Here is a 27,152-nt window from a genome sequence, read left to right as displayed (position 1 = left end):
AAAACCCAAACTTACTTGAGGGTTTTGTAGTGTTCTTTTTCCACGCTGTTGTCTGGCGGTTCGCGTTCGAATGACAATAATGTGAGCGCTATAAGTGATAAACAAAAAAAAAAAAAAATAATAAGAACAAAATTAGAAATGGCAATTGCTATGATTAAAAAAAAAAAAGCAAGCAAATAAACTAAATTAACCTTTTTCGTTGAGCACTGGCGTGGTGAGGAGAAACAACACAAGATTGGCGTTCTTCTCATACGGGCAAGCCGCCTGTTTCCACGTAATGAACTCTGTCACCTGTTTGGCCAATTGCCAAAATTTTTCGAAATTTATGTGGCCATTGTCGAGCCTGAAAAAAAAATCCCAATTTTTATAGAGAATCTTATCATTTAATATCTTATACAACAATTAAAAAAAGCGTTAAATCGGTGTAGGAGTAAATATTGTTTATCTTTTTCTCGATTCAGCGTTAGAAAACATAAATTTCTACATAGTAAATATTATTAAACATCATGTCGTTTAAATAATAACAAAAATACTTATTTCGTTTGATTTTTATAGCGTAAAATCAAACCGGAACAACTTATAATCAAAACATTTTGAATATTAAGTGAAACGATACATCTATCCTTTATCCACTGCAAGCAGAGGTGGCCAGTCCACGGTCATCTTGTATAATTTTTATTTATTTTTTTTTTTTATTTATTGGCTGCAAATCTAACATGAATTATATAATATTGTAAACCATTTGCGACATTCTAATGCATTTCTAAAGTGGCCCCTAAGATTATTTAGGTTAACCATTTCTGCTGTAAATTATAGTAAAGTTAACTCGCTTTACATATCGATGTGTGAATTTACCTGGCAAAAATACATTTTTAGAATAAAAATGTAATAATTGTATAAACATTTGAAATGATTGAATACAGATGGTAAAGATTTTTAAAAAAATGAAAATATATTCAAATTTAATATTTTTTAACAGTAAACTATTGCTTAATATATCACTGAAGAATTTACCTGGCTATGCATAGAAATTAAAATTAGTGAAACGACATATTATTACGCCTAGTAGCTTAATTATATTGAAAAATTTAAGATTAAAAAAGGTATATAAATATGTATTATGAAATTAATTAAATGCTCAACAATAACAATATATATATATATATTTAATTTTAAATGTTGTTTTACATTTTGTATGCTATTAATATATGATTAATAACAAGAGTTCTGAATATTATTTTTACTACTGTTTACGACAAAAATATTAAAGTTTCTAAAAAAAAAAATTTAATTTAATGAATTTCGTTAAATCTCAACTTATTTTGTTATTTTATATCAATTCAAAAAACCCAAACAATAATGAAATGAGAGAAAATATATATATTGTTTTTTTAGGTCATAAAATAGAAAACTAGATTATAAATAGATACTACTCCTTTTATTGTATATATACAAATATATAGTTCGATATCTATTTTGCATAATCCATAATATACGTATATAAAGAAATTAAAAAAAAAACTGAAAAATATATTATCTTAATTATATTTCATAATATTTACATTTAATTAATGGTGTTTATTATTATAATAGTAGATACATTATATGCACCAACGTATTATTAACAATTACATATTTTGAATTTAATAACATGAAAAAAATATAGCATAAAATACGCTAAAAATTAAAATATATGATGTATAAAAATTGATATTAAAAAAAAAAAAAAAAAAAAAAAGAAGAAAATAAATTAGACAATAATTATAACGATACTAGTATATTTTCTAATCATGCAATTTTCTCAAGAACTCACGACCACCATGCGTGATAACTTAGTGCACCTAATTACCATTTTATCTTATCGAGTTTAAACAAATTTCACTGCTCATAATAATATAGCTACTATTTAATATTTAAAATAAATTAAATAATGCATAATCCAAAGAAAATTGTGAAATCATTTAAAAAAAAATACTGTTAAAAATGAAAAAAAAAATATTTTGTAGTTGAATTTATAAGTATCTTATTCAAACTTTGTGTTGAAAAGCTATGTTTTATAACATACTTAAGACAACGTATTTTATATTTTTTATAAATGTATAGTTCTATATATTATAATATAAATTATAATCACCTATTACGACATCCTTCATTTAGGAAATAAATGTCTTTGACGAGTAACGAAAAGAACGGTATGACAACCCTCTGACGCTGATCGGTGGCACCAGCGCTCCTCCACAGAGCAGCCTTGAGCGTTGACCGGTAGCTGCTGAAATTGGACGATGGGTCCATGTACTGTTCCAGTATGGTAAACTTAGCGGACTGTTGCACTTTATTCCACTAAACGCGATGAAACAAAAACAATTTATAAAATTGTACAATAATTAGATGGGAGGCGAGTTCGCGTCACCCACGACCAACTAAATAATATCAATTGTTTGTATTACCGTTTTTTTGAGCCTGCTTATTGGCGACATGTTAAGCCCTGCAATGATAGCCATAAGTGAATTGAAGTTTCCCACGTTGAAACACTCTCGGGCTGTCTCAATCCAAAACTCAATTGTTTTTACACGCTGTTTTTTTTTCGAATGCTGAAACAAGAAAACAGTGAAGCCAATACATCAATGATTATAATAATAATTTAAACAATAAAAAAATATTATGTAGCCGTAAACGAGGAAGGTTACCTTGCATATTTCGGATGCCACTAAGTAGCTGAGCCGATTAAACCAATGGACATACGACTCGAGATTCTTTGTCTTTTTCATGTCTTTAAACGAAGAATCGATATGTGGACTGTCCTTAGCAAATGCTTGCACAAACTCTTCAGGTCCAATGAACGAAAGCCTTTCGAGTTCGACAAGAGTGAGTTGTTGGCCAAGCAACGACGCACTGGAACAGACCTCCATCGTGTCCGTCTGTAATTACATTCCAAAAATTAAGAATTTACAGTCAAGAAATAAAATAACAACAATAATAATAATAATAAAAAAAGCTAAAACGACAGTTCGCGCAAATTGACTAGTATTACTCAAGCAACGTACTTAACAGCAAGTTTTAAGGTTGGGAATACAATAAATGGGTAGTCAAATAATAAAAGAGTTAGTATTTTCGTAGAAATCGAGATAGAAATATTTTTTTATAGTAAAACTAATTTCTACATTTTTACTGTAATTCAGTTCTATATTTTGCAAGTCTGATGTACTCCAAAATCGTTATTATATAGATATGAGTTGAATTTAGGTGTCGTTAATTTTTCATTCAAACGCCTGCATGTGACATGAGAATTCCGACAGTGTGATGATCACTTTCAATTGTATATAACGGATTTTCGGGCGCTTATAAAAAGTGCTTTTCGTACTGGCCGCGCTGGCAATCAACGATCGGCTGTGAATCGATCAGACAGGAGCAGACAGAGAGAAAAAGAGAGAGAGAAAGAAAGATAAATATATAGGTAGTACAAGAAGAGAAAAGAGAGACGAAGAGTTTTTAGTTCACGGGCGACATCCTATAATACATCACCGTCAAACTTTTGTGCGTATAGCGGGACACGCATCACACACTATTATAGATGAACACGTTCAACGTGCATATACGCGAGTTTACGACCGCGGATGAAAATAAAACGAAAAAAAGAAAAATGAATAATGCCCAATCGGTCGCCGAGTACGCTATTTATATTGCGTTTTTCTTTTACTATTTTTTCTCACCCTCCACATCGAGATTTATATTTCCGACGATATTATTTCCATTTTCTCCTCACTCAACCCACACAAACGTCGCCGATAGCGAGCGTGATTTTTTATTTGCTAACTTTTTTTTACACCGAACTTACGGAGAAAACCAAACGCGAAATCCATATTTAAAACTAAAATAAGTATAAAGTCATGCTGCTGAAGCGTCTACTATAGAAGACACTCGTAGAACGTCACCGTACAGAAGCTAAAATTTAATGTAAACATTCACGTAGGTATTAAATGCAAAAATAATGCATAGCGATAATTACAAATTATACTTTTCGAATAATATCAAGAAAATAATTATATAAGTTCATACTAGAAATATTCCTTGTCAATCGGACTGTTTACAACCGTACTGAAAACGATATCAATGTCACGTATTTTCTATCAATAATCTGTTAAAAATATTTTAGATAGGTTTGTAAGATGTTTTCGAAAATTGGCAGAGTCTACTGAATATGCATATAATATGTACACTGTAGAGTCATTTTGATTGAGAATAATCGCGTAAACACGCACGGCTATTGGTTCACCGGGATTCACGGGTAGGATAAGGATTATCGTACACACGTAGAAAATATTTTTTTATGTCACGAGAAAATGATTTCAGAAAAAAATTTGATACGTATCATTAACATATAAACGAAGATAATAATATAGCCTTACGAGATACGTCAGCGATAAATAATATTTTAAATTGTCATGGGAGATGTTATGAATACGGTCGGTGTACTTAAGTTCAAGAAAATTGTATACGTTTTCTCATTTCAGAGCTCCTGAAGTAATGTATAATATATAATATAGGTACGTATAATTTGGCGTTTGATATAAAAGGTAATGTAGGTACACATTTCCCCGGGGCAGAGGCTCATACAAGAAAAAATATAAAATGATGCATGTGAACTGCTATGCATGTTCACCAGAATTTGCTAGATAAAAACGACACGCGTCAATTATTATTCATGTACGTTGTTACGGATATATATATATATATATTTATATAATATATTATATTATACACACCACTAATATACGTGTATACATGATATAGGTGTTCGTTAAAAACCTAACAGAAAAAAGAAATGCGTCAATTATAATATTCAACTATTTATGATACTGTCAGCACTATAAATAAAACTATGAAATGTTGGGAATATGTTACAACTTAAGGAAACAAGGTGTTTCATTTTTCAAAAACTACCAAATATTTTATCAATAGACCGGTGACTTTTGTTTTTACGTAAAAAATAAAATAAAATATTATTCATATAATTTAAACTTGTGTGAATAAATTTATTTTTAGCAATAAATTAGTCTGGGAATTTATTTAAATTAATTCCCCAGTCAAAATGCCGATTAAAAATTAGGCCAAAACAAAGTAAAAAAGTTATACAAAATACTGATTTCATCCACGATATTACTATTTTTACCAAAATTTAAGTACGCATAACAATACACCGATATCCTTTATGTCCTCCATTACCCTTCCAATAAATAACCTACTATGTAGATTAAGATATAAATGGTGTAGAGACCAGTAAAATTAGCAAAAAAATTGTTACCAATAGGTTTCTTTCTCAACATGATGATATATACATATAAATTTATATATTATCGTAAATATACAATTTTCGTATCGTAATAATTTGTATATATAGATTGTACAATTTCTAATAATTAAAAAAAAAAACAAACAAACAAACAAACACTGGCTATTTGTACTACTATTAAAACTTACGTGGTACCTCATAACAGGTTATAATAATAATTATTTTTTTGTTATACAATATTCCAATAATTTTTGTAGTAAATCTACGGTATCACGGCACCTCGAGTAGGCAATTTAGCTACACTATAGCTCATTTTATTTTTTTTTTTTGATCACCCAATGACTGATCACTAGATTACATAACATTATATGTCGTATATACACTATGGACCCAACTTCTACTCAAAGCCTTTAGCAGTCCAAGTTTGTCAACAATCGACAAACGTGACTTCTAAAGTCGTTCAATCATCATTAAAAACTAAGTACACTCAAATCACAGTTAACACTATTATAATATTTTATTTGTTATAAATAAAAAGAATAACAGATTATATTATACATTAAAAAAGTAAAAATACGTACGTATAGTACGTCAAAATATGAATAATAAGCTATTACTTATGATACGATTGTTTAAAAATAAAGATTATAATTCGGTATACGATATATTCAAAACATATTCTGATTATTCACTTATACGTATTGTTTTTAGTACATAATATTGTATAATATATTCATTAACTTTAAATATAATATTTAAAAACTATGAAATATTTTTTTGAAAATAAACCAACAGCTATTTAATTGGATTTAAAAATATCAATCGAATCTATAGCACGTATTTTGTTTGAGACGATAATAAGTTTCTGTATTTCGTGAACTTTACTTTCAATTACAATTTTAGATAGTTTCACAAAAGTAGTCGCGCAACTTCTGTAAATAGATTTATCAGTTTTAAAAATATTTTTCTTTGAACTCGTGTATTCTAAAAATAAAAATAAAACAAAGGAATTTTGATTGAAAATGCTTACAAAGTTTGAGATCAAACGAATTTAATAATAAAATTTTCAGGTATAGCCCGTAATATACATATTTTGATAATTAATTAACTTTTGAAATATCAAATGAATATTAATATTTATTTATTTACCAGTCGGCTTATAGCAGACGTTTAATATTTTAATAATATGAATTTCCCTTTATTATTTTAATATTTCCAAAAATACATACGATAACAGTTATGAACAATATAAATGTTTAACTTTTTGTTTAGAACTATTTTTAGTATCATATAAATAATAGTGATATTATATGAATATGTGTGTCAATATTAATCACAAAATATAGTGTATTATTGCGTGGGTATTCTTAAAAACATTAAACTAAAAAAAACAAATAGTTATTATTTTCAAGTGGCATAGAGTTTTTGTGGACTATAGAATTTCTCAATATCTTAAACAAGCATTTTTCGTTGGATAATGTATTCGATTCTTCCCGGTCCAGTAATATAACAATACTTTATACTGTAACCTATCGCTATTTTCATTATATCATACCGCAGAAAATGACATAATTGGGCGATAGCTCTGCCGAATAAATTATTAACTGTATACTAAGTAAGCTCGTCATATTGTCGAGTGCTTATTTTTAACGCTGTTATTTGAGTTATTACTAATGCTCCGTCATGGCAATTTTTCTCGTCATACTAAACTGTGTATATTGATCATACAATCTCATTATATCGTATATACCTACTCCAGCTACATAAAAGGACGGTTCTTATTTAAATTCTTATAATTAATGAATTATAATGGTTGTACGTGGACGTTTTCATAAGAATATTATAGGCACATCAAAATATGAAATTAAAAATAGGATTATTTTGCAAAAGTGTATATTAGTTATACGAGTAACACATATTTTACTCGTGTTTTAAATCGCATAAAGAAAGATGTTTTTACAACAAAAATACACTCATCGACTGAGAAAATATATCAACGTAGAAATTATTGAGTATACACTTTTATTAATTGCAAATATGAAGGTGGTGTACGTGGTGTCAGTGGTTGTGGTGGTGATGGTATAGACTTAGATAATTTTGTATTGTTGCTATTATAGCGGTTTGTGGGCTATTAAATTAAAACATTATTGGAACAGATGTCGCGTTCGAGCGAAAAAGGTTGTAAAAATATATTAGTCTAATAATTTTCAATGGAACTTAAAAACAAAAGCTATTTAAAAAAAATGCAAAATAGATAATATATATAATGTATATATTATATTATATATTTATGTGTGTGTGTGTGTGTGTGTGTGTGTGTGTTGTTGTGTTTGTAAAACTAATGCATTTAGTTTATTTCGACTTGACATGCAGTTTTACGATGGTTTCTTGTATATATATATTATATATGTTTATACATATATAAATGTATATAGAAGGTGGAAAAAAATTAAAAACTTTTACACCGTAGTTGCGGTGGGCGGAGAATTGTCCACCACTTTATTGTCTGTCACTATATTATTCCGGTGCTGTAGACTAAATATTAAAATTGCAATTTAAACACCTCTTCGAATCCTCTTCCTGTTATTTTTCCTTAACTTATTCTCGAATAGTCGTTTCAGTTTATGAAAACGCGCGCGGTGCATAATATCACTTAACATTTTTCACGGTTTATTTTGATCTTGTATTTGCTTGCAGTTATTTTCATTAATTTTAAAATATTTATAATCGATATCGTATCTGCAGTATCATAGAACAACGGCGCGGTATTTTTTTAAATGAGTAGGTCGGAATCTCAAAGAAAGTATATTCGTTTGTCATATAACATTATATAAATTAAGTTTTTAAATTTAAATGGCTATATGTAGATATTTTCTCGAATATTAAATTAAAAAACGGGTTAACATTAAAAATGTAAGACCATAAACACGATATTTCGTTACGGCGGAACAAAGCTAAACATTTCGTTTTGGGATTCGTTGTTAGCCGTAATTATAATAAAATGGTATAATTTATTCATTCTTTCTGTACTGGTAGAAAATAGAATCTTACCGGTTGTTCAGAAGTTTAAAAAATCACACTGAATGCCATACGCACATATAATTTATATATATATATATATATATACTTATCTGATGAGTATGCTAGTAATAATATTATTGTAATTATTCGGTACCTATACTACGTGACGGTTCCGCTCACGTTATTGTTTGCTTTCCGTCGTTTTTCATCCCTTTTTGGGTCGCAACCGCACGACCGCTGCTATGATAACATCATCGCATAAATATATTATACAATATAATAACAATAATCGTGTGTCTTGCACGTACCACATCTCTACAACCATCACCGACGGACTATTTATCAAATAGTTTTCATAATTTATACACCCCAAACAAAATGTAATAATTTACAGAATAATAAACTCTGAAATATAATAATAATTATCGAAGCTCGCGCTAAAAACTGTCAGCCTACAGAATAATTATGAAAAAGAAAAAAGAAAAAAAAAACGATGGAAATAATATAACAATTATTTTATGTCAATCTCCCTCTCTCTCGACGGACCGCTACCGAATGGGCGTTAATAATAATAATGCGTGTAAACCCTCCTTTTTACAGACAAGTTTCCGGTTCATTAATATCGCGAGCGTAGCGCATGTCACAGTACTTATATATATTAAAAACAGGCGTGCGCACTTCCCACCGATCCACCGATCCAGAGATAAGTCTCGCTGTCGTTACTTATATTTTAATGATAATTAAACACAAGCACATGAGGATTTTTTTTCTTTATTATTTTTTGTAATTTTGCGCTTTGGCACTTTATCGCAATTCTCTGTTTGAGTTATTAATTGCATTTTCCAGTAAACCTTTACTGTAATAGTGTGCGTTCAGTGATTTGACAAAACGACTAAGTTTTTAGTTATTCCACGTTAACATAGTACAGAGTGCGAATATATAAATGAGATGTTATCAAATTATATATTGTGTGACATGATACTGTTGATATTTATATTATTATAATTCTCATATTATGTATCATAATTGATAGCGAAAGGGCCGATATTTTTATATAATGTTTTATTTATTTCAATTTACTAAATTTATAATATAAATAAACAAAACAAGTAAGTCTTCTGTGTTTGTTATCTGAGAGATCTTTTAGAAAGATGTCTTGTCATAATCATGGGTTAAAATTATGGTTTTTCGTAGATTTTATAATGATTAAATACCCATATTGATGGATATAGTCATGGGCACACACGAGAGGGGAAAAGGGTCCTTGCCCATACTAGAAAAAAAATTAAATTAACTTGTAATTCTATAAATATTACCATAATATTATCTTATTACGAAGACAAATTGTTTTTTTTTTTTTTTAAATCACTATAAGATATAGAATAAGTAAAGAAATACATTATATTCTAATACAAAATCGTTATCGTTATGAAAGAATGATAGAATATTTCCATTCAGTATGTCATTAATACATTTAGAATGACACGAAGAATATGAAATTCTTTTAGACTACTGATACTAAATGATATATTTGATTGTATTACCTATTTGATTTCTGTTTTTTATCTATACTCATTAAAATAATGTATGAACCAATTATAATGATTCAACATAAATATCAATTGATATTTTATTAATACTTTTACTTAGCATAACAGAATATTTACATTTATATTATGTAAAAACAACATTAAATCTTAATATTATCTTAAATTTGAAATTTTTTTTTTTTGCACTTCCTTAAAATTTTATTTATGGGCAATCCTTTATTATTTTATAGTTGTATACTTCGTATGAACTATGAATCAGTTAACTTTGAATGATATTTTTATAAATTTATAACTTCTATTGAAGAAAAAAAACCCATACTGGTAATGCATCAGTTAATAGCGGTCTCATTATAACTTAGATAAATAGCAGTAAAAAGTATTTAATATTTAAAATTAAGGTGTGATTTTTTATTTTATTTATGTACAAAGTAGTTTTGGGTTTATGTGTTTCCTCCATATATTTCACTCTATTGTTCTTGATTTTCCATTAGATTTTTTTATTTGTTACTAGAAGGACACAATGAGAATATAATGTGTTTTAAGCGTATGTTCTGTATTATTTTTTTAACTTATATTTATAATCTAAAATTAAATTAAATAAATAAAAAAAAATAAAAATATTTTCAATAAAATTTTTAAAATAAAATGAATTTAAGTGTTTACAGTACATAACACTGTAACTCAATTATTTAGTTATATTATCATAATATTTAGTGGGAATTGGATTAATTTCAATGCTTAATACGGCTAAGGCAATAATTATAATACTAATGAATGATTATAATAAAAATATTATGTTAATTATGATATAAAAGTAATAAAGTAAAATATAATAGATGTAAGATATAAGATAAAGTGTAATTATGAGATAATTACTATTTAAGTTAATTTTCCTTTGCTAAGTTGTACATATAATTTTCATAAGTTTACTACCAAATAAATAGTTTCTTTTCTAGGATGAAGCATATGATTTATTAAAATATGCATTGTTCTCGTTAATGGTTTTCCTACTATCGGGTTTTATATAAAGTTATAGTAGTTATTTGTTTTTATATTATATTTGTAACTTTATATTATATATTAATATTATCATTATTTTTTATTATTGCTTGTATCAAATTATTTAAATTATTAATTATTAGTTAAACTATTTTAAATGGACTTTGATCTTTTTATGCCTATATACATAAATATATTTTTGTTGCTCTTGAAAATCTGCGGTTTTTGTAAACCTACTTTTATGCCAAACTGTTGCAATGTATGTTATATTGTAACTGATTTTTTTACCAGGAAACTATGAAGGCAACAAGGTGTCAAATAACTATGAAGATTTTTCAGATAAAATAATGAAGATGTATAAACCTTGTTTCAAAAACTCAACAGATTTGAAAATTAATTTTTGATTAAAAAAATATGTACACCACGTGATGAACATTATTTTTTTTTCTCGAAAAGCAAAATAATAATTTTGAATTTTTTACCTATATTAAACAATAAATAAAATATTATAAAATAATCAAACTAAATTTCTAATCAGTATATTATATATCAATTAATTTATGCACGTTGAAAAATAATAAAAATTAGAAAGAAAAAAAACCTTTCCTTTGTGATCTTTAGTTAAAACTTTAACGTACAAAAATGGAAAAGTATACTACATATTATAATTCACAGTAACCTTGACTTTATGGAATTTAATCAATAAGAACCTTTGAACAAATTGTTATTTAAATACTTCAGACGAACCCTATAATTATTAAAATATAAATATATATACTGCACTTCATGTTGGTACGACTTTCAGAGCTAAAACGTAAATAATCAATGAATGGGCTTGCACAAAAAATTTAGAAAAATTGAGATTTGTTGTGATTGGTCGGCTAGAGATCGGTCAATTGGTGAGTCAATAAGACCCGTTGGCGAACATCCGTTTTATTTTTTCATTAAATTATAAAATATAATCACATGATGCAATGTTTGTGAACATTCGTACAAGTGGTGTTAATAAAAGTCCAATGGTAGACACGAACTAACGATCTGCAGCTAAAAGAAATATCGATTACATACACTTGGTTAAAAATGTAATATTTTTAAATTTTTTATTTTTTTTATTTATTAACTTCTAGTGTAACTATTTAGTTCAACAATTAAACAAGATATAGGTACATAAGATAATTTAAATACACTACAAACAATACAGTGATTATAATATTTTATTATATATATTATAATATGCGAGATAAATATGGATTTAAAACTCGAAAAACGAACAAGTTACAGATAACATAATATATGATGATAAAAATAATGTATTTATTTAGTTAATGAAGTATGAATAATGTTTGAATTATGAAATAAGCTGTTTATTTAGAACAGCTGTAAGGATTTATAAATTCGGATATTTTTGAGATAAATTTAGTAAATGACTTATCGGTAGTGTGGCTATCAGATTCTTAAGATATTATATAATACATTAAGTAAAAAATAAATATGAAATAACTATTGAATTATATGTTTTTGTCATTTAACTTCAAAAATATTAACTAAGGCCAGTTAGACATATAAATATGCCATTGTTTATAAGCAGATAAATTTTTTTTTAAGTTTTTTGAGAGTATAGTGTTATATATTGTATCTGCAGAGAAACAAGTTTCACAAGATAATTTAAGCACAACTCATGAAGCATAAATAATATCATCATCAATCGTTAAGAGTCATTAATTTTATTCTCACGCGTGATTGTGACAAACCTATTAAGTTTTGGATAATTGTTCTGTAATTACAGAAACCATAATATGCGCGTTTATGCCGATGGTATAAATTATGGAAAGTTAAACGCAAATTCCACGAAATTAATATCGTTTAAAATGCTATCATAATAATGATACACGCATATATTAAGTACAAATAATAATAATATAAAGTACTTTTTGTTTTCATAAATGGATCATCAGTATTATACTCTCGTTACCCAAAATCTAGACAAGTTAGTCATTTTGATTATTTAGTTTAAGTAAAGTTGCGTTAACTTAAAAACTAAGTTTGAATATAAGTAAATTGCCGAAATCTCTCAAATTTCCAACTTAATGATCATAATAAATAAAGTTAAAATATAAATTCAAAACCTTTTAAAAATAAAATATATATGACACTTTTATGGTATTATATTTCACTCGGGCAACGGATAACAAATAAATATATTTAATTTAAGCTTGCTGTCGTAGGTCATTTGGGTATGTATTAAATCACAAGAAAACGTATAAAGAAAATTGTTTGAAAAAATTCAAGTAATTTGAAAAAAAAAATAACCATGAAACTGTATTATATTGTATAAATGTACCTGCGAAGTAGGCATATACATATTATGCTGTATGCATTTGATTTGGATTTAAGTTTTTAACCCCATTCAAGTCATGTATATTATAGTGCGATTTGTATTTTCGATCACTGACGCAGCAAAAATACTCCGGGTATGTCCTTACTATACCAACTCGATATAACATATAATATACTATAAATAGGGTATAATCTACAAAACATGCTCACCTTTCCCTATCTCGTGTTTTTAATTTTATTGTAAAATCATTTAAATTATGATTTTTGAAAATTTTCTAAATAGAAATCATATTTTAAATTACTTACTTATAATTTTGAAATTATTTAATAATTTTCCGGCGTTGATACTATTATTTATGAAATTAAAAAGAATCGTTCTATTAAATTGCAAATTATTTAGATGATTATTTTGAAAAATAATTCAGTAATAAATCAATTAACACTAATTATAATTATAGTTTTTTAAATGTTTAAACATCAAAAATAATAGTTTATAATAATTAATTTAAAAAATCCTTACCTACTACGATGATTTAAAATTATGATACTTAATAATAATTTACGACAATTTCGTTATCTATAAAAATATTTTTCTAATATTTTTATAATTCAAATTAATAATTAATAAGTACTACACTAAAGAACCATAAATCATATATTTTATAAAAAACAATTCTTAAGGATTATAATTTATCTTAAATTATACAGTTTAAGAACTCGGGATTTAATTGTTGGAATTTCAATTTAGATGTAATGTGTTTCTTTAAACAATTCCCAAATAAAAATTTACATTAGAATTAGTAATTCTCATTTGAAAAAAAGAATTCGTATTGCCTAAATATTTTAAACATTTTTAAGTATTTAAAAATATGGTATTTAGAGTAATCAATAATCATATATTCCTTAAATTATAAATTTAATAAACGCATTATTAAATGACAAAAGCGGGGTATAAGTATGCAATTCATCTTGTTTAAAATATTAATTTAAATACAATTTTATATTAGAGGTACAATATTATAATATGCTTGGTTGGTTGAAGTTACATGCAACTCAATTTCATCGGATTTATTTATTTTTATTTGTTATTCATGTTTACGGATAGCTTGAAATTCAACCGAATGCAATCAATTGTATATACTGATAAATGTACCATGATTCAAAGATATCCACAACTAGTGTGTATTGGTCGACGTACATAAATATTTAAATGCAATTAAACACCATACAATAACTATCAACGTGGAATAATGCAATCATTTTCAATAGCGTTGTCAAAAATGAATACATGTCATTAGAGATGTGTAAATATCATAAATAGCTAATACTATATTAAATTATAAATGTCAATAGTAGTAACGTGATATTAAATAGTTTAAGTAGAACATATTATGTAATTGTATGAAATGTTTAATACAGCTATTAAAAGAGTCGAACGTTTTTCATTTATGGTCTTCACATTCCAATACCGACACAGTAATTGAAGTAATCACCGATTATATTTTTATCTAAATGGGGTATGTTGGGTAAGTATAAGATAACACTGGATGAGTACTAGGTACTAAATTTTATTATAGTATTCAACACTTTTGAGGAAACAAAAATTAAATTAAAGGCAAAAAAGTTATGATATTCTATGGTTTTATATCAAAAATATAAATATAATATAATAATATTATAATAGGTAAATAATAACATTAAAAATGTTGTGGATATATTTATATAATTTGCGAGAACGCATAAAATATTTAGTTTAAATTATAGTATCAAAGTTAAAAATAGATCATATCTTCAGATATAATATATGCACATACAAGTATGCATACGTAATGACGCGTATGCGTGGTCACATGATATACATAGCCGATCCTGAATTCAATGGCGAACGCACTGTACATCATTTAGATTGTAGGTAATTATAAATTCGCTTGACATGTAAACGGATAAATATCGCAATGCGATCGGTTTGTGGATCTATATAATATACCGCAAGGCAAACGAGGAATGTAATTATTCGCGACTTGGGGGTGATCTAAACGTATAGATATATATTATCTAACGCAACACACACTCGTATGTATGCACGAAACGATAATATATTTAATAAAAATAAGCATCGTCTCGTTTGTAATAGCATAATAAACGTATATTAATCTATACTCAGCGTTTGTTCTTTCACGCTCGGTGCCAGAGGGTTGGAGGTAAAGGACTTGGATAACACTATGCGGTGACCATTATAACGAAACATGTAATGTTTACTGAAGTATGTATACAATTCTGATTCTACTAGTTTGAAAATTATAGGAATCCATATCTTATTTTAATACTAAGTATACTGGCGGAAACGATGACATTTTTTACCAGTGAGATTATAATATTGTATAGTACAGTAGAAAATATCTGATTTTTTTTTTTTTTTTTTATAAAACATTTTTCACAAAAGCTGTTTAACACATTTTATTTCAAACATAATTCGACTAATTAATGTGTTGGAAGTTTATCAAAATAAAAGTTAAGTACAAATGCTTGAGACTGTTGTAGGGCTTCGATTTATGAATCAAATCGTTGTTTATTACGAATATATTAAATAGAACACCAAACGCAGATAAAAAAAGAGTTCATAGAAAATTATGATCATTCATTGTCTTCCAAGTAAGAATGATAATATACCATATCAATAATCGAAACAATATAAACATTTAAAGTAACTGTACGAGTGTTTAAAAATTTAAAAACAATACCGATTCGACTCAATTATTATAAATACTCCCTGCAGATTCATGGTAGTAGGCACTACATTTTCACATAAAAGTATACATGACTTTTTTATGAAAAAAAAAATGTATAATTATATTAATGAGCAACTCTTACCGGTGATAAAGCATCAGCAGATCCAACTGTGGCATCAGTGCCAGTCTGTTGTAGGAAAGTCTCGTACTTGTCGAGAGCCGTGAGCCTGTGCAATAACGTCTGTAGCATCGCAGAGACTTGGTGTCGGACAGCCGGTTCAACGGACACACATTGATGTGTAATCTCCCGGACATGCGCCATGACCCGTTCGTCACGGAAGTCGTATGGAAACTTGTCTGTCCACTCGGCCAATAGTTGGACTAACCGGGGCACGAATCGCGACAGCTGATCCTGTAATAGAGAACGAAAAAAACTTAATAAAATTGTGTTATATATTGCATGTCCAAAGATTAATTTTAATACATTTGGTCTAATTCATTAATTTGAATCGAATTTACGCGAAGTGTGAGATTCATAATTATTTGTATTTTTAGAATTTAACATCTTTACTGACAATAGTTTAATCCGATAATAATTATTATGTATACATATAATATTTTTAATACGCTTTATGTGTACTTATTAATAAAAAAATGTAATTCAATATTAAAACATAGATGATTATTAAACATTAAGGTGAGAAAAGATTTAAGGATATGGAAATAATTTCTCTCTCTCCCCTTTTCATATGATATAAATATTACGGTTATCAACAAATTACCGATAAAACGAGTAATAATAGAGATAAAAAAAAAAATCCATTTAGTAAAATATTATATTACATTTATGCAATGTAGGGATAACTTGTCTGGAATCTCGGTCTATGTCATAAACATATTCCAAAAAATTTCGTTCCTCTAGCAGAAAAGAAGCAATTATTTAAACGTACAATATCACGTGGTATTTAAACTATTCGAGTGCAAGCTTTGTATTATATCATATAGCGTTGTACATAGAAACGTGACAACAATGTCTTATACTTGAACGGTAAAAATAAAATGAAAATCCCTTTTCCTAATTCTTATTAAAAGTACGGGCGATGCGACAATTTTATAAACTAATAAATATAAAAAAAAAAAAAAAAAAAAAACGCTATTGCCAATCATTATAATGAGATATTATGTAATATAATGCAAGTTTGTTTCATACTAAACCAAAAAAATCTTATAGACTCGGCAATAAAAAGCAATATATAATATAAAAGTTAATAACAGGTCGGTATATAGACGACGTCCTATTGTACGCCTGCACAAAAAATTATACTCTTACAATCTCAAATACGTTTTTCATTAATTTTAAATAACGAAAAAAAAATATCAATAATAGTATTTAAATGGATTAACGCAATCTAAAGTAGAAAAAGAGTTAAATTAATTTATTTTATTATAATCGAATAATACTATAATATATCAGTTACTTATAATACTCTATTATAAAAACATTTTTTAATCAATATTTTTAAAGAACTAAAATAATTGAAAAAAATTGAAAAATTGTATAAGTTGTATTATTATATTTGATGTATAATATATATATATATATATATGACATACAACTTAAGAATCAATATAATATGCATCTTAAAAAAAAAAAAAAAATTGTTAAAAAACTTTTAACATTTCTTTTAAATCATTAAATATTTTAACCGATTTAATAAGTGGTCAAATGTTATTTTTTAACTATAACTTTTAGAAACAAAACGATTTGGAAATAACATATTACCATATTACCACAGTAATATAATACCAATAGGTCGATGTTCTCTTGCACATGATTTATTAAATCTGAGTAAATATAATAGCATGAATACCTATATATATTTATTATATCTATAATTAGAAATAGATAAGGAACGTAAAACCAAAAACTGTATTGAATTTTCAATTTACCGGAAAAGAATTTTTGTTTTGCACGTATAGCGGAACTATTGTATATTAATTAATGTCATAATTTTAAACTGGCATGCATGGATAAGAGAAATTGTCAAATGTGGATAATAACGATTCGATATTTGTATGATATATTATTATTAATAATTAATGTCGCTGTAGTATTCGTTATATTTAAAAAATGTGTTTCGTTCAAAATTGAAAATTTTAATATTATTCTTATTTTACGTTAAATACTGTTTAATTTCGTGGAATTATTTGACTAAATAGATAAAAGAATATCTATGCATTAGAGAAAAGAAGAGATATTGTTTTCTAAAACAAGATAAAAAAAATTAAACAATGATAAAGGTAATAATATTATTATTTTATATAAAAATTAACAAGAAAATGGCGACTGACTACCTTTTATCTGAATCGTGTATTCAGAACGACGTATTTGAGCGATTTTGACTTCTTAAGTTTATAAATATTATTAAATTCTATAAATATAAAAATTATAAATTTCAATTATTATATAATCATTAAGTTTTTAATACACTACATAAAATTAAATAGTAAAATTAATCATATAATGCTGGATTAAAAATAAAATTATTATATTAAATCTAAGTATATTTTCTATTTAATTAATTATAAATTATTATTTTAATATTTTACTCCGTATTACTATAAAATGAGTAAATTGATTCAACGAATGCCTATAACATATTTCAGTTTATGAATTTAAAACTATAGACAACATTAATCTATATAAACTTCATAGTCATAAACTTTATAAACCTATCGAAACAATAAATTTAACAAACCTACAGATTTCTCTAGGATATTTGTGTATATATTACATAATACATGATTATTAAATTTATATAATCATTATACATACCTTGTGGAGAGGGTTTAAAGCAGCCGATACTTGGTCACCAAGCCTTTGCTGTGCGTGACATACAGCCACGACTTTGGCAAGCAGTTCGTGTGGTTTCACGAATAACCGGGAGCTAAGAATAAACGCAAATAGATACGCTTGATCTGGGTAATAATCAGTGGTGGGGACCAAGTGTTGAATAAGACTGGACAACGGTCCGGATAACAGAATGCCATCTCTATAGACTAAAGTCTGAAAAATATGAAAACAAAAAAAAAAATTATTAAAATAATTCGAAGTATATTATTACTGTATAGTATATGCATACAAAATATGTTTAATCTAGGATCCAGTATTTAATGTAGTTTAATTTTTATAATAAAATTATCCTTAATACACAAAGTTAAATAATTGAAAAATTAGTCATTTGAATTTTTAAAAAAAATTCAAAAAAATTTTTTTGACTAATGATTTGTAATATTAAAAGGATTGTTTAATTTGAAAAAAATTTGAATCCTTATAGGATATTCCTTGAATTGTAAAAATAACTCTAATTATTTTAATATATTGTTTTTGAATACAATTAAAATGAAAAAAAAAATTGAATTTAATATTAATATATTATCAATAACAGAATGAAGGTGATGACTATACTCGGTAAATTACGACACTGAGTTTATTATATTTTAGTACATATTATAATCTTTCTATGGGAGTTCATCTAAATTCTACGTCAATACGAGATCAATTTTAACGTAATTTGAACGAAAACGTAATAACACGGACATTTGGCAAAAGCTGTGTATAACAAACTATGGACATTGGGTATTTTACACACGTCCGATCGAGCATAAAGCTGCGATAATGTTCAAACGCGCGTTATGACTTTATGTGGATATAATATTGATAATGTACTGTCAACCGCAGTTATAGCTAATGATACATAATCGTGGTTGTTGTAAAGGCTATTTCATCATAATATTATACTTTATAATAATAAACAATACTATCACATTATGTTTTTTTTTCAAATTAAAAATCCGTATAACCATTATTTACAGTTAACCAGTTTTTTGTCGTATACGACATGTCTGTGTTACTGTTGTAATTCGGTCGATACTAATCATATTATACATCATAATGTATTATAGACAACTGTCATATAAAACATATTTTACGTCGAAATTTTTTTCGACTCTACATTATTTATTGTCTTACGAATAAGGATATTTTTTCTTTCAAAAGTCGTCTTAAAATAGCACTAATGTTGTAAAGTAGGTATTCGTGTCAAATATAACGATTCTTTATACGTGTCATTAATAACGTGAAGTACTATACGTATATATATATATATATACTATTATACGGTATGTAATTTATGATATCGCCAGACTTTGCAAAAAATATAAGATATATAATAGCTAAAAAATTCAAAACATGGAGATTGTTAAAAAAAGAAACAATTTTAAATAAATGCCAAGTTCTGAATATAGACAAAAAAACAACGGTACAATAAAATTTTACCACGGTTGCTGTTGAACAATTTTTTATAAATCATTTTTATGTTCTAAGTTTACAAAAAAATAAAAACAAAAAATTATCATATATAAAATAAAACGTTCTAATTTGGTTACATAACATATTAAAGAGTATCGTGCATGAAATATTTATATCCTCAAATATTCATACTTAATCATATTACACACTGAGACAATAAATTATAAATAAACATATAAGTATTATATAATTCAATATTCAAAAATCTCTCAGTTTTCGTTTATATACGGGAAAAATTAATAAATGGTTAACAAACTTAATCTGCTATAAAATACGTAGTAGTAACAATATGCAGCATAGATTCAGAACTACGCATATCATTTTACCGTAAAACAATATTTTTTAAAACATCAAAGCCAGGTATTTTATCTAATAGACTATGATTATGAAACAAATAATTCACTTTTAAGTTATATTACACTTTTGTTAATTCCATAAAAGTAATATAATTTGTCGTTGAAAAGTTATATAATTCGAAGAAAGTGGGATAAGTCGTTATCATACAATATTATGTTAGCCATATTTACTTGATGAACTCGAACCGAAACGCAATAAAGTTTAAAACTCATTCATTCACTGTAATGGCGTCTTTATAGGGAGTGGCCCCACCAAAAAAAAAAAAAAAAACATGTATAAAACTATAAACCAGGGACGATCTCAGAAAAAAATTGTGGGGGGGAGGGTGTAGTCTTCAAAATATTGCCGACTAAAATTAATTTCTTTTTTGCTGACTATGCGTCCCTAATGGAAAATTTTTGTATCCTCTCCTGTCACCTCATCCTCACAAAAAATATATATATATAAGTTTGTAAATACGCTACTGACTCACTGCAATAATTGTAATAGCATTTGCAAAGGTCATTTTTAATATGTGTCACGACAGCCAATGATTAAAAAAAAAAAAATCCACAAAGTTTTTTATTCACCAGAGATTAGTAAAATGGTCGGAAATGCATTTTGATGCATCTTTTGATAATATAAGGGAAAATCTTGTTAAATAAATCAATAAATAATACTAAAATACAGAATACTGATCGAAAAACGTATTGTGCAGCACGTAGCATTGTAGTGGCATAAGTAAACCACCATTCGAAAAAATTGAAGTATTGATAGTTCGTATATTTCAAGGTAGGTATGCGCTTTTTAAGTTATAAAATACTCTTTTGAACGTTTTTCATTTTTTTTTTTTTTTTTTTTTTTTAATACAATTAAAATTTAGCAATATACTTAATTTGAGTTTAAAATTAAGATTGTTTAAAAATAAAATTCATCAACTTTTTTAAATATTCAAAAAAAAATTTCTTTAGTTAGTATGTTATCAACAATTTAATTAAAAAAAACACAATAAATACACAATACAATTTTTCTCAATATACAATCTACATAGAGTAAGTCAGGGAAAAATTTAACATGGGGTCATCGTTTTCACCAAATTTATTTATATTTATATTAGTAAGATAAAATTTGAGAACCTCGAGTACTATCGTTCATAAATTTAGTCGGGATACGGATAAGCAATAATAAAAATAAATAAAAACTGATCTAACCTATATAATATTCGAATCTATGAGTGCCATGCCAAAAAAAAATATACCAGAATATTAAAAGGTATAGTAAAACAAGTATTTTCAAAAATTGTATTTATTTTAATTTAATTTTTTTTTCAATATATTAAAACTAGTTAGGTACGTATTAATTAACTAAATTATAGAACACAAATACCATAGGCCGTGATTAAATATTAATACACAAAAAGTGGCGATTTATCGTAAGCGAAAAACGGTAAATGAGAGTTGTGAAAAAACTCAAAAAATAATTTTGAATGAAATTCTATCAAATAAATGTTCTAATTTTTACGGTTAGGTAATGATGTTTCAACTATTTATCAATATATATATATAATATATCTTGAGTATAAAAGCGTCCATTTCCAACTAATCTTTCGACATTAGATATATTCTGCAATATATAATACTGACACATCTACCTCAAATGGCGAAGAATGTCTATTAGTTAACGACCAAGACTCAAAGACATTTATACTCGAATTTATTGTTATAAAATAAATTTAATGTTTCTATGTGAATAACATACAATTTTTGTCGACAAAAAGTTTGAATATTGCTTAAAATATTTGACTTTGTTATTTACCTTTTATATCATAAAGAATAACTTTTAGGTTTATTTATTTGTTTATTGAAAAATAAAAACTTTGAAACTTTTACGCAAGCTTTTAAATATTTTCAGAATAAATGTTACGAAAAAATGTAACAGCTGATTTTGAAATCAGTAAGTTATAATTTTTATAAGGCAATATTATGTATTTAGCCTTCAACTAATCTTATTTTCTGCCTTTTCAATTCTCAATCGTAATATCCAAAGAATTTAAGAGTTAGAACCTTGTACAGAATGTATAGAAAATGGGTAGCTAAGGACATTTGGATTTATATTTTTAAATATTTAAGAAGATTTAGAATCATTTATCGAGGATATTATATCTATAATACTAGAAAAGTCAACATATTATAAATAAGTTGATTATTCAACTTACAATTATATCTCTGAAAATAGAAATATTTCTCCCAAAAATATGGTCAAATTTTAGTGCAAGTTCAAATATATATATATATCCAGAACAAAAAGAGAATTGTGAATTCTTTCATGTGAATTTTAATGAACATTTTTATAAATCACATTTATACATTGACACATTTTTAAAAATTTTAATTTTAGATGCTCATACATTAAAATTAACAGTTGCAACTTAGGTATACAAAAACCAGTTAGATATAACATTAAAAAAAAGAATAATTAATACAACAAACGCAATAGACGAATAAAAAAATAAAACAATATTAAGAATAATGTTTTAAAAAAGGGTATGCAACAAATATTTGAAATAATAAATAATTTATAGAATTTTTAAAAAAAAATGACTGTGTACATAAATTGAATTATAATTAACTTATTTTAATTAAAAATTAAAATTAAAATTTTTGAACTTTTATCTGAAAATTAAGTTAAATAATTGGTTAGAAGTCAATGAGAACTGCCCCTTCGTGGTATCTCCTAGACAAATTTTAATGGTACTCAAACTATAATTTATTTAAGTAAGTTAAAATAGATTTAGAAAAAACAAAAATTAAGATTTTTGGTCGAAATAATTAATGCCCTATGAAAAAATTCAAAGTATATATCCCTTAAGCAAAGACCACACACATAAACAATTCCAAATGGATTTCAATAATTATTTTATCTAATCATTTAACTATATAGTCATTTTAAAATGAAAATTGTTTGTGAAAAAATCTGAAAAAAGTTATTCTACTTTGAGACGGGTAAAAACTTGGCTTCATTCCAATAGGGTGTACCGAATAACTTAATTATGTTTATTGTGTGTTCAATTCTATTCATAAAGAAATCTATTGTACCTACTATAAATTAAAATCTATAATACTAATATGAGTAAATTAATTAATTGCTTTAAACATTATGCAACTATTAATAAATATATAAACATTTTTTTTTTTTTTTTTTTGATAAATTAAATCGAATTGTGGATATTTTAAATTTGTTATATAAAAAAAATTATTTGTGTAGTATAGGTACATTCAAATGAATAATCCTCCTCCAGATTTTCGTAATAAATCTGTCCTTGAATAAAACAATATTGATTATTTTTTCTTAGAATTTATCTATGCGTGGATATTTAATCTTCTTTAATCCTTGTCTAACAATACTATTTTAAATAAACCAATCGTTAATGACTGTGCGGAGTTATTGAAAAATTATCTAGGACTAAACTGAATGTACATATACATAAATCGAACAAATTTTGCAGCGGTCTTTAAGACTTTTAACGAATGAGCCTGTAAGGAGAATGAAATTAAATCAGAAAAACGAAAATCGAACGGAATTCGAATTGGTAATCAGAAGTGGTATCGCAAAGGTTATACATATATATGTATATAATATGTGTATGTAAGTAAGGTAGCTGGTCGGCTATTCACAAGGACATGAATAATGGTCGAAGTGACTCCCAGATTGGACATTATCGTCCGACGACAATGATGGCGGTGCTTAGAGTTTAAGTGGAACCCCTAGATATCAGAGACCCTATAGATCCTTACAATATACTTGATGACAGTTTTTACGAAAGGTTATAAATGTGTGTGTGTGTGTGTGAGCGAATGTAATTCTCAAGAGTAGCATTTGTCTTCCTTACGTGAGCTTTACATTGGCCACCAAAGTAACTACGAGACACCAGCTACATATATAATATAAATACAGGGTAGTTTTTTTTTTTTTTTTTTTAAGACAGTATAATTTTCTTTTGACGACTTGTGATGTTTTTATTTAAATGTACATGATTTAAATCTGTTTATAATATCAATAACAATTTAAGTTCAAATTTATTATTTTTTTCTGTGCCAACCCATTAGATATTTCAAGTTGTACAATTTCAAGGAGAGGAGACATTTTGTTGAGGAAACGAATTGTTTATGTTTAGGATTCATCCTATATAAATATAAGTAGCTGATACAAACGCGGAGTCGACGATGTCAAAACGGGTTAAGTCCTTTGACTGAAGAGCAGCGTTAGTCTGTATGTGGCTGGTACTCGTAATGTGAACTAGTAAATTATATTTCACCAAAGTAAACATTGTTGTCCTCAAATGATCACATTAACCAACTAAATATTGAGCCTTAGTTGAGAGTGAGATGGTCGTGATTAGGGGCCAAATTAAATTTAACGAAAGATAAACCATGTAATATGTAACCATATTATATTAAAATCATGACGGGATTATTATTAAACTAGCATGTAATATAGTTTTATACATTTAATATTTTTATTTTAATCAATAACGTAAAGTCAACTAATGAAAATTTGAACTAACACGTTATCAAAGCTTCACATACTAGATCTTAAAACCGAATGAACGTAATAAAAATGTTGTTACAATAACTGTCAAACTCATTATGCTTTAGCCATATATTAACTACTATTTCGTTAAATATTAAAACAAATTTCTTTGAAAGACACCAATTATACTTATATACATTTTATAGATTCGATTCGTTAGATTAATTGATTACTCATACCCTACATAAATTAAATTATGTATATGCATTGTGTAAAATATCGACAATCCACTCTTCGCTTTGGTTGATTACATATGCATCGTACTCGATCGTTGCTCGTGTGCTCTCATGTTACGTTGATAAATATGTTATGAGCACCGTGAGTAATAGTACAAAACACTAGCGAATTCACGAAAAACCTACAGAAACGAACAAATGATTATATTATACACCTATATTGTTTTTTCTTCATCCCTTCTCTAACCCAAACACGAACCACGTTTAGAACTGTCCATTCGATATAGATTCATAATGATATAATATATATATATATATATATGTGTGTGTGTGTGTGTGTGTGTGTGTGTGTGTGTGTGTGTGTGTGTGTGTATACATTTAGGTATAAATAAATTAGGAGGTAGCTATTAAGTCGGAGCCGTACACGAACGGTCGTAAATAATAATAATATATTATTCGACGAGCATATACATACATACACTAAACGAGATTAAACTGTAAAGCCTCGTATTTAATTACTTTAATAATTTCTTACATAGTCCCACCACCCACACTACCCATATGTAATTGATGCAGAGGATCTTATCATTATTCTAAGGGTTAAAAATACAATAAACATAATTAATTTTTATTTAAATTAATATATATCTATATATATATATATATAATTATGCTTATGATAAACATTATAATACATCCCATATACCTACACTGAAATAAAACAACAATGGCCGAATGGATTACTGGAGTTGAAAGGCGAAGCAGATGCATCGTGGTATTTTAAACAATAGTTGTCAATTAAGAGATAATGAAGTAGACAAAGTTCACGAGTTCGACAGTCAGATAAGTTTTTAAATTATAGTCTATAACTGCAGTATTAATATAGCAATTTAATCCAACCCAAAATAAAAATAATATGTGAATAAATGTATTTTCACGCAAAACACTAAGAAGCACTTATATTTTATTATAAAATCGCGATTTTTCATTATTTTATTTTTCTAAATAAAAATTAAAATGTCATCACAAACCATATTTTTTATGTGTAGAGATGGTTTGTTTCAAGATGTATATTTGTCATAACAGTTTCAATGTATAAGGAATTTTTTTTAATATTATTTTTGCTGTGAAACTACTCCATGATATCATTTTGCACTGCTTTGATCACATTTACATAAAAATGAAACACTAAAATTGATTTTATGGTACTTGTAAAAATATAGATATCAATATACAATTAAAATTTTAAGTAAAACATTCAACTGGAAGAAATTAAAAATATACAACACAAAAACAATAATAATTATAAAAATCGATAATTTGTACTTAAGCATAATATCCACAATATCATCCAATTGTAAATAATAAATAAATAAAAGTTAAAGCTAAGTTAAAATATTATTTTTCATTAAAATATTTTAGTTCTAATACTTCTACCTTGTTCATTTACTAATTAACTTAATAATTTTAGTCTAAACATCCATTATTAATATGACTATAATAAATTAGTTTTTTAAACATAATAACTTCAGTTAATATCATGTTTATTTATAAAAACATGATACGATTGTGAATAAAATGGTATACAATGATTTTAAGTTAAAATAAACACATAGGTATTCCTTAATTTAATGATTTAGTTGATATGAACGTGTTATTTCCTGAAAAACAACTAGTGTGTCATAAAATATATTACATAGTTATTTTTGACATTTTCAACAAAATATTTAATGATTTAAAAAATAGAAAACT

The 27,152-nt window shown here is 26.3% G+C and overlaps 1 protein-coding gene across 1 annotated transcript in view; it reads right to left on the bottom strand.

Moving 5' to 3' along the window:
- The window catches only part of LOC112604429, a 179,225-nt gene that overhangs the window by 1,055 nt on the left and 151,018 nt on the right, over positions 1-27,152 (bottom strand). The window contains exons 5-11 of the mRNA XM_025353473.1: positions 18,763-18,993; positions 16,069-16,338; positions 2,688-2,918; positions 2,448-2,591; positions 2,135-2,340; positions 192-343; positions 16-88 (exon numbers count right to left, since the gene is read on the bottom strand). Coding sequence (XP_025209258.1) covers positions 16-88; positions 192-343; positions 2,135-2,340; positions 2,448-2,591; positions 2,688-2,918; positions 16,069-16,338; positions 18,763-18,993 — 1,307 coding nt within the window. The remainder of the gene's footprint in view (positions 1-15; positions 89-191; positions 344-2,134; positions 2,341-2,447; positions 2,592-2,687; positions 2,919-16,068; positions 16,339-18,762; positions 18,994-27,152) is intronic.

Source organism: Melanaphis sacchari, unplaced genomic scaffold, assembly GCF_002803265.2.
Source record: "Melanaphis sacchari strain LSU unplaced genomic scaffold, SCAv2.0 Contig11_pilon_pilon, whole genome shotgun sequence".
In the NCBI taxonomy this organism is placed as follows: Eukaryota; Metazoa; Arthropoda; class Insecta; order Hemiptera; family Aphididae; genus Melanaphis; species Melanaphis sacchari.
This window is presented reverse-complemented; position numbering and strand designations above follow the sequence as displayed.